This window comes from Mytilus californianus, unplaced genomic scaffold (genome assembly GCF_021869535.1).
Source record: "Mytilus californianus isolate M0D057914Y unplaced genomic scaffold, xbMytCali1.0.p SCAF_9, whole genome shotgun sequence".
In the NCBI taxonomy this organism is placed as follows: domain Eukaryota; kingdom Metazoa; phylum Mollusca; class Bivalvia; order Mytilida; family Mytilidae; genus Mytilus; species Mytilus californianus.
This window is the reverse complement of record NW_026262745.1, coordinates 98,171,423-98,181,619: the sequence shown is the minus strand read 5'-3', so window position 1 is coordinate 98,181,619 and position 10,197 is coordinate 98,171,423. Positions and strand designations below refer to the sequence as shown.

The following is a 10,197-nucleotide window of genomic DNA, read 5'->3' as shown; positions in this document are numbered from 1 at the left end:
GTTCGTAATGGTGATATGTGTTATGTACCAATACTTTCCTGTATAAAAGTTGTAATTTGAACTATTTGAGAGACCCCAATCTATTATACATTTACTGCAATAGTATATGCTGTCAAATGCATGTAGTTTATTTGCAAACATTTGTCTATGTTGTTTACATAATTCATGTAAATATTTGAATTCAATTCTGATTTTTTGTTGCATAACCGTTTTATTTCAGACTTGCAATATTTGTTAAAAATTGTTTCAATATTATTTACATTTTCAGATCGTTTTATACATGTTATTAAAGTTTTTCTACAAAAGGAAAAACAGTCAAAATAATGTTTTCTTATCTATTTTTCAAATATTTTTCGATGTCGTCCATATGTGAAAAGGTAAACATTTTATAAAAAAAAACAATTTCTTGAATCAAAGTTATATTTTGGAAGACTGATATTTGGAAACTATCTTTTAGACGACCTTTATATTGTTAAATCCGAGCGTATCACTAAATAGAGGTGCCCAATTGGCATTAAAACACGGATATTGTTCTATTAAAGTTTGATGATATAAAATTTCGAAATCATTTAAAATTAAGGAATGTATCTTCATCATGCACAGCTATGATACCTTGTCCAGTTTTGGCTTTGTTTGGTCCATTTTGGTTTTATCAGCTTTTTAATGTTTGTATTAGGTTTTGATCTTGAGTATCACTGATGAGATATTAAATGTTGAAATTTGCATCTGGTGCAGTAACATTGGTACCGTTAATGATATTTCTACCTCTGGGTCGGTACCTCTGCGGGCTGAATGTTAGTGCCCGAGGTTACCACTAGCCCAGTTGCCAGTAGATTGGTACTGTCATTAAAATACGGATATTTTTCTATTTAATTTTGGTGGGATAAAATGTTGAAATCATGTTAGATTAAGGAATGTATCTCCTTCGAGCGCATGAATAGCTCTGAATCCTTTTCGTGGTTTGACTTTACCTTTAAGTTTTATCAGCTCTTTATAATTTGTATTAGGTTTCGTACTTTTAATATTTTGGCCTCGAGCATCACTGAAGAGACATTAATTGCCAAAATGTGTATCTGGTGCAATAACATTGATACCGTTAATGTTATTTTACCTTTGAGTAAAGGAACGTGATTTATAAAACATTATCAAGCAAGGTAAATACAGTATTTTATTCTTAGCCTTGTTATTAATGTATAAGTTTTGTTTATTAAAACTTTGATTTTGTGTTTATCTATACGAGTCTATTCGAATTTGGCGATTTCCACTTTATTTTGGTTTCTACTCTTAAATTTCTGTTCGTAAGTCATTTTTTTTACTTTGATCATCACTATTGATTCAAAATTAGATGACATGAGCATTAGATGCATTAAAATTGATACGCCGATTCATCATGTGTTATTTAGTATATATTTGCATTTTACGTTTAGAACGAATTCATTTTGCTGATTGCGAAATATAAAATGGCATTACACACTTCAAGTGAATACGGTTTCCTCTCAATCGATTTATGACTTTTGAACACCGGTATACTACTGTTGCCTTTTTAAAAAACGTACTATCAGACAAAAATCAGCGGTAAGCAAAAAGGTTTTATATGTAGCTATATGTGGAGACTAAAAGTATTTAATGAAGTATATCTTGTAAGAGACGTTGTCAAAACATTATTACGGTGTTGTTTGTTAGACAAACTTGATTTCCTCGTGTTACATTTTTAAAGCCGAAAACGCTTGGTTCAGATCTGAACGTCTAAACGAAATCAGACGTTCTTTGACACATTTATCTTTTGCGTCTGTTTGTTTTGTTCACACATTGTCAATATAATGCAATTTTAAGCGACTGTCATACAAGTGAGAGGTTTAGCTAGCTATAAAACCAGGAGTAATCCACCATTTTCTATATAAGAAAATCCCTATACCAAGTCAGGAATATGACAGTTGTAATCCATTCGTTTGATATGTTTAAGCTTTTGATTTTGTCATTTGATAAGGGATTTTTTTTCCTTGGAGTTCGGTATTTTTGTTATTTTAAGGGATATCCACACTTATAAGTCAAGAAACAAACTGACAATGTCATGGGGGGAAAAACGTTCAAAAGACAACCAACAGTAAACAAAACACAACTTTGAAATAAGGATATGCTGAATTAGTGCTAATGATACAATTATAAATGAAAACATCATAACATAAGCAAGCTATAAAAGGCACAGGGATGACATAATGTCAAAAGGAAGGTTATATGGCCTAATTTTAACCTAAGGACGTATCAAATTATAAACCTTTTTAATGAGTCTTTTTATTCTTGAAAAAATATACATTGCAGACAGCAACAAACAACCTCCACTGGTATATCATTTATATCGCTTTATCCAAATTTTACTGTTGAGATGAGACGCATTTTTTAGGCTGGTATACAAGAAAAGAAAATTGCTATTGCAACTGAACCCGATGCAGCTTCACTATCAGTGCAGGTCTTACGCACAGACTTAAACTTCAAAGAAAGATGCAGAGATGGAGAGAAATATATGGTCATTAATCTTGGAGGTATTTTTAACAATACAATTTGGTTCGTTATACATTGCATTCAAGATTTTTTTATCGTCAACATTATCACATGAGAAAACGTGAGCGGATTATTTCTCTTGATACCTGCTGTCTGTTTACACCATACTTTTCCTTTGATATGCTTTGCATTAATCTCTGGACAAATAACTGTGTCGTTTGTCAAATTAAATTTTAAAGGAAACTTCTTTTCCAAATCAAAAGGAACAAGAATGTTGTCGAATTAGAAAATATAATATTTTGATATTTCTTTCAACAAGAACAAGCTTGCTGGCATTCCGATCTCCTTTATATTGACGTCATCATTTAGATAGAAATATACTGAAATTAAAGAATTAAGAGCGTACGTTAACACGTGTTGTATAGTAAACAGTTATGAAATAACTACCACTCACTTGTACATTTTTAATATCCAACGATTCATAATTTGACAGTTATATAATCCAATTATAATGTTAGGCTTACTGAGGCTTCAGTGCTGCTTTATCTTAAACTTGTGTTTGTAGAGAAGCTTATTATCAAAGATGTATAAGATTCAGAAATGATGTTTGCATTAATATTTCAGTTGTGTATTTAAGTAAAGTTTAAGATCTAATAAATTTAGTACCAACTAAGTACTAATTTTGTCATTACTGTATCAATTGAGTTGAATGTGATAATTGTTTAAATGTTGTTTGATAACTACCTGTTTATGGTTTGTAATATTAACCGATCCGGCACGGACAGATTAACGGACAACCACACGAATGAACGGATTGACAAACTATCAGACGTACAAACAGACCGGAAACATAGAGCACGCTTACTATTGTATTCTGGGCACAGAAACGGTATTAAAAAATGCGAAAAGATTCAAATATCAGTACTTACTTATTCCTTTCATTTCTACTGAAATTTATTTAGGCACAAAGACCATAAAAACATAAAAAGACACAACGCACTTATATAATAATACTCGCAGTTACTAAAAAGCGAGTTCACAGCCAATTACATCTAATATAGTACATAAATCATGCTCTCCTAAACTAAAGTGTCAATCAGTACACATGAAACGGATTTATTGTAAAATCGTCATAAACAGTCTGAGAAACGCGTGACATTGTGCCATTCCAAAATATAAGTAAACTGTTTTGATCGGATGTAGGATCATGAGTTCGCATAACTATGCTTATATGTAAACTGTATTGATCGGATGTAGGATTGCATGTTGTATCGACTATTATATTAATTGTTTGTGCGTTTCTCTGTAATGAATGTTCTTCCGTGTGTTTGTGCTGTATTTCTATCACGTAGTGTTGTCATTTTATCGATATTATTTAACATTCTCATAAAGCGGGAGGTTTGGCTAGCTATTAAACGAGGTTCACCCCACCATTTTATTCTTAAAATGTCCTTTACCAAGTCAGGAATATGGCAGTTGTTATCAAATAGTTCGTTTCTATGTTGGCGTTTGTTATTGTTGCACTTCAGTGTTCCTGTTGTTTCTTTGTTTTCCTCTAATAGTTGATGTGTTTCCCTCGGTTTTAGTTTGTAACCCGGATTTGGTTTTTCTCAATCGATTTATGACTTTTGAACACCGATATACTAATGTTGCCTTAATTTAGTACCGATAAAAATAATGTTCAATGATTTTACTACAGTGTTAAATTCATAACCTTTATAGAATAAATTTATTTAAAAAAGTGAATAAGTTCATATGGATCCTGTTTAAAATTATGGTCATTATAAACAACATTACCGATAGAATTGGATAAAAATTTTAATTAATTTATGGAAACAAAATACCTGATTAAATGATTTTCCAGTTACGGGAATAACGAAAAGGTTGTAAAATATACACAACGTAAGAAGGGGCCAAAGGAACATCACCCTCCTAAAAGGGAATATTAACAATTGGCATCGAAAAATAGTCAAAAATTTGTCAAAACCTTAAGTATGGAGATTCACATGTGAAACTGAAATATTTCATTTCAAGAAAAAGACACGTAATTGTGTCTGTATTAAATTCACAAAAAGTAAGCTCCTTTAGGTATATTTCAGCAGAAAAATTAAACAATTCTTAATTATTTAAAGCAAAAATATCGTCAACGTAACGACAATTGTGTTTAAATTGATCAATTGAATGTTATTAAGACGGATCTTTTTCGGCCGTAAACTGGGATGCATAATAATACCAAAATAAGTTTGCTTTTAAAGGAGTACAATTGTTGCCCATAAAAACATACAACCTGTCGATAAACTTTATTTCCGAAACGTTCATGTATATTGCCAAGGAGAAAATTTACAGGTTTAATAAATGTATCACAGTCCCATTAAGTATAAACATTCTTCAGGACAAGTTTGCCATTCCGGTGCAACAGTTGACAACTACTTAAATTATGTGGATACAGAAACACGAAGTTATAGACTATTAATCCCTGATATTTGTTTTAAAATTGTTGGGTTTAGCACCACTGCTGGAGGAGTTATGCCACTTATACAATTTCGTCTGAGGAAAAACTAATCTGTTTTCCCTAAGGGAAAACGACTTTTCCTTAGTGAAAATTTTAAATTCCTCAAGGCAAAAAGTGTTTCCTTAGGAAATTTCTTGCAATATTATTTCCCCAAAGGAAATCAATTACTTCAAATCTTCCTTCAAGGAAATATGGATAATCAAAATTTTGCTAAAGTAACACTTTTTGTTCTAAGGGACTTTTAATGCAACATGTTCCTCAGGGGAAGTATTCATACATGTACGTTATATTAACTTTAAGGACATTTCTATTCTTCATATTTCCTTAAGGGAAATCTTGGAGTATTAAATTTCTACTGAAGAAATTCAGGGAAATGTCATAACAAAACTTGCACATAGTGACATTTGAATCTCAAGAGTTTCCAAGGAGGAAATTTAGTTTGCACGATATCCAAAATGTTTGCATTGTCAAACAGTTGATTTAATCATAAATTTAATTTTATGATGATTTTATTTTGATGAATTAACATTTTCCACTCAATTATTCAAAGAACTTTTAAATCCTGAAATTCCCAAATAATGGAAATAAAAGTTGAACACGGATGTGTACAAAACCTAGCCCATTTTGTAATTTGTCATTACCAAAAATTCAAAGTATCTGTCAAACAGTAAGTTACTGCCGGCCTACAGATATGAAAATAACTTCCATGGTACAACTCATCAAATATAAAGTTCCATTCCAACATCAAAACAAGTTATGTTGCAGGAGCTGACTAATACATTCTATGTAAAGAAAATTCCATGCTCAAAGTGTAAATATAACAAAATTCAATTTTGTCAAACAGGTTGCCTAGATCCAAAGACCAAGGTGAGTGCATTTACGGAACGTCTACAACTGAGGTCAAAAGTCGGGGTACGATGACCCTATCCCTCCCTACTTTAATTCATAAAAAAGTCCCTACGGCAAAGCTTTTGTCCAAAATAGGAACGAATCATAGGCAATTGCCTAAGATTGCCATTAACCAAAGACCAAGATGGGTAAAATAACAGGACTTCTTCAACTGAGATCCAAGATTGGGGTACGGTCACCATACGCATCCCTACTTTAATTTATAAAAAAGTCCCTACGGCAAAGCTTTTGCCCATATAAGATAAAACTGATTGCCAATTGCTTAAGGTTGCCTTGAGCCAAACACCAAAATGTGTAATTTACGGAAATTAGGTCCAAAGTTTGGTTACGGTGACCATTTCCCCTCCCTACTTTAATTCATAAAAAAATCCCTAAATTACCTAAGATTGCCTGGACCAAAAGACCCTGGTGGTTAAATTTATAGAACGTCTCCAACTGGGGTCCAAAACTGGGGTACGCTGACCTTACCCCCTCATAATTCAATTCATAAAAAAGTCTCTACGGCCAAGCTTTTGTCCACATTAGGTACAATTGATTAGTAATTGCCTCAGGTTGCCTGAAACCAATGACCCAGGTGAATCAATTTACAGAGCGTGTACCACTAAGGTCAAATCTACTATCTACTTACTTTATTACACAAAAAAACTTCTACGACAAACTTTTGTCCGCATGAGATACAAATGATAGGCATTGCCTAAGGTGCCAAGGACGCAAAGACCAAAGAGGATAAATTTACGGAACGTCTACAGATGAGGTCCAGATTGTGGGTACGGGGACCCTACCCATTCCCTACTTTAAATCATGCAAAAATCCCTACGGCAAAGCTTTTTTCCAAACAAGATACAAATGATAGGAATGTCAAAGGTTTCTTGGACCAAAAGACCAAAGTTGGTAAATTTACGGAACGCCAACAACTGAGGTCAAAAGTTAGGGTCCGTATAACCTACGTACTTTATTCCACAAAAAAGTCCCTACGAGAAAATCTGTTGTCCACACTAGGTACAAATGATAGGTAATTGCCTAAGGTTCCCTGGACGCAAAGACCGAAGTGGGTACATTTACGGAACGTCTACAATTGAGGTCCAAATTTGGGATACAGTGACCCTACCTCCTCCCTACTTTAAATTATACAAAAATCTCTATCGCAAAGCTTTTGTAAACACTACGTACAAATGATAGACAATTGCCTAAGATTGGCTGGACGCAATACCCCGGTGAATAAATTTACGGAAACGTCTACAACTAAGGTCCAAATTTGGGGTACGTTGACCCTACATCCTCCTTATTTTAATTCATTAAAAAAGTCCTTACGGCAAAAAATTGGTCCACACTGAGTACAAATTATAGGCAATTGCTAAATGTTGCCTTGCCTTAAAGACCAAGGTCGGTAATTCAACGGAAAGCTTATAAATAAGGTCCAAATTTGGGGTATGGTGACGCTACCTTCTGCCTAGTTTAATTCATAAAAATTCCATACGGCAAAGCTTTTGTCAATACTAGGTACAAACGATAGGCTATTGTCTAAAGTTGCCTGGATCCAATGTCCAAGGTGGGTAATTTTACGGAACGTCTACAACTGAGGTCCAAACTATTGGTAAGGTGTCCCCACCCACTCCTTACTTTAATTCATAAAATAATTCACTACGAAAAACATTTTATCACTAGTTAAATATAATAGGCAATTGCCTAAAGTTGCCTGGATCCAAAGACTAAGGTGGTTATCCTTACGGAGCGTCTACAGCAGAGGTCAAAAGTAAGGGTTTTCTGACGGCAAAACTTTTGTATTCACTAGAAACAAATGATAGGCAATTGTCTTAGGTTACCTGGAACCTAAGACCAAGATGGGTAAATTAACGGAACTTCAACAAATAAGGTCCAAGTTAGGGTACGGTGACTCTACCCCCTCTCTTCTTTAATTCATAAAAAAGTCTCTACGGCAAAGCTTTTGTCGACACTAGGTACAAATGAAAGGCAGTTGCCTAAGGTTTCCTGGACCAAGATGGGTATATTAACGAAAGTTGCCTGGATCCAAGGACTAAGGTGGGTAAACTTACGGAGCGTCTACAAATGTGGTCCAAAGTTAGGGTTTTCTGACGGCAAAGCTTTTGTAATCACTAGAAACAAATGATAGGCAATTGTCTTAGGTTGCCTAGACCCAAAGACCAAGATGGGTAAATTAACGGAACGTCAACAAATATAAGGTCCAACGTAAGGGTACGTGACCCTACCCCCTCTCTTCTTTAATTCATAAAAAAGTCCCTACGGCAAAGCTTTTGTCGACACTAGGTACAGATGAAAGGCAGTTGCCTAAGGTTTCCTGGACCGCGATGGGTAAATTAACGAAATGTTTACAACTGAGGTCCAACGTTGGAGTACAGTGACCCTACCCCTCCCTACTGTAATTCTTAAAAAAGTCCCTACGGCAGAGCTTTTGTCCAACCTTGTTAAACAGGAATACATTAAAAAAACTTCTTTCGTGAAACACATCGAAAGTGTAGGACTGACATAACTGAAATAAAAAATTCGACATTCCATTGCTCACTCGACAATAATACATTAAATATTTCTCACGCCCAAAACATAAATGAGAACGAAAACCGCTGTTACAAAAAGAAAGTAGTTCACTCAAACGGCTTTATTTTAAAAGGTAAATATTTAAATAGGTATATACTTTTATTCTACAAATATTGTTATTTCAGGAACTATTTGACAGGATGCTGAAAGTACGGAAAACCATTTCACACGACACATGATTTGTAGATTGTTTACAATCATACAATTTTTTTTAACAAAATATAGAAAATTGTCTTATTCTCCCTCTAAAAGATTTCTACTGCATCTAGAGGCTTTTTTTTCATTAAATGTTGCTACCAATGCAAATATAAGTAAAAGTTATAGAAATATAATTACTTTGCCGACAACACGTGGAGCGAGACAGTCCAAAGCTTTCATGTTGAAAGAATGAGGATGTGTCTCTTGATAAGTTCACTCAGGAGTAGCAGTGAGGGTATTGCTCTCGCTTACAACACAGAAACCAATGCAATATTATAAGATAAAACGTTCCGAATCCCGTCTAAGAATTGCATGCTGATTTATATGATATATAATAACTTAACCTACCTTACACCTTAAACCACTATTTTCGTTGTAATATAATGGAATTTGATGCGACTGTCATAAAACAGAGAGGTTAAGCTAGCTTTAAAACCAGGTTTCATCCACCATTTTCTACATAAGAAAATGCCTGTACCAAGTCAGGTTTATGACAGTTGTTTTCCATTCGTTTGATGTGTTTCAGCTTTTGATTTTGCCATTTTATTAGGGACTTTCCTTTTTGAATTTTCCTCGGAGTTCGGTATTTTTGTGAATTTACTTTTTTTCACATGTACGTCCACCAAAGATATCAACCAATAAGACTATGGTCCACTCCATGTGGTACAAAAGGTGTTTTTGATGATCTTTACAGGACACGTTGTTAAAGTTTGTTAAAATGTTAAAAAAAATCATTTGGAAACGATTTTATCCGTAAAAATTGGTATTCATGTAAATATTTATTAAATGGTCAATTCTGTCCCAAATTTGTCAGTTAAAACGGAAAAAGACGTAGAAATATCTTAATTCTTGCACTTAAAGAAGTGTAAAATGATTTGTTAATCTGACATGATTTATAACAAACCTTACTTAAATTGTCCATTGACATATTTAAAAATTATTTAAAAACCAAGAATTCAACTCCCTCAGGTAAAGTTGACCTTAGATAGATTTAAGATGTAAGGTAAGTTAAGTTATTAAATATCATATAAATCAGCATGCAGTTCTAGGACGGGATTCGGAACGTTTTATCTTATAATATTGCATTGGTTTCTGTGTTGTAAGCGAGCAATACCCCCACTGCTACTCCCGAGTTAACGTTATCAAGAGACATGTTAAAGATACTTAAACAATACATGGACAAATGAATACAAAATTTGAAATATTTGAGCAAAACCCTAAAAAAGAAAGGGTGTATAAGAACTGAAACGTGTGTACAGCTTACAGCTAAATCGTATAAGGAAAATTAACGCTGCTTTATTGATGACAGGTCTGCTACCAATAATTATGCACAACTTTTAGAATTTCGTTAATTTTTCGTGTTTCTACCTTTTTGCATTGAGCGGCTTATAGCGAATATCCCGCATCCTTTTTTTGCTGTTATACTTGATATTAATTTGCCATCTTTGAAGCATCTATAAGTCAAATATACGTAGCGCCGTGTGAATCTTTTAATGATGTATATC

General features: G+C 33.7%; 2 protein-coding genes across 3 annotated transcripts in view; one reads left to right on the top strand and one right to left on the bottom strand.

The window, feature by feature from the left end:
• The window catches only part of LOC127715520 (uncharacterized), a 248,440-nt gene that overhangs the window by 98,228 nt on the left and 140,015 nt on the right, over positions 1-10,197 (bottom strand). The window lies entirely within an intron of this gene.
• Positions 2,269-10,197, top strand: part of LOC127715518 (uncharacterized) — a 63,952-nt gene continuing 56,023 nt past the window's right edge. The window contains exon 1 of the mRNA XM_052221575.1: positions 2,269-2,540. Within this exon, the coding sequence (XP_052077535.1) occupies positions 2,522-2,540 (19 nt within the window). The 5' untranslated portion in view covers positions 2,269-2,521. The remainder of the gene's footprint in view (positions 2,541-10,197) is intronic.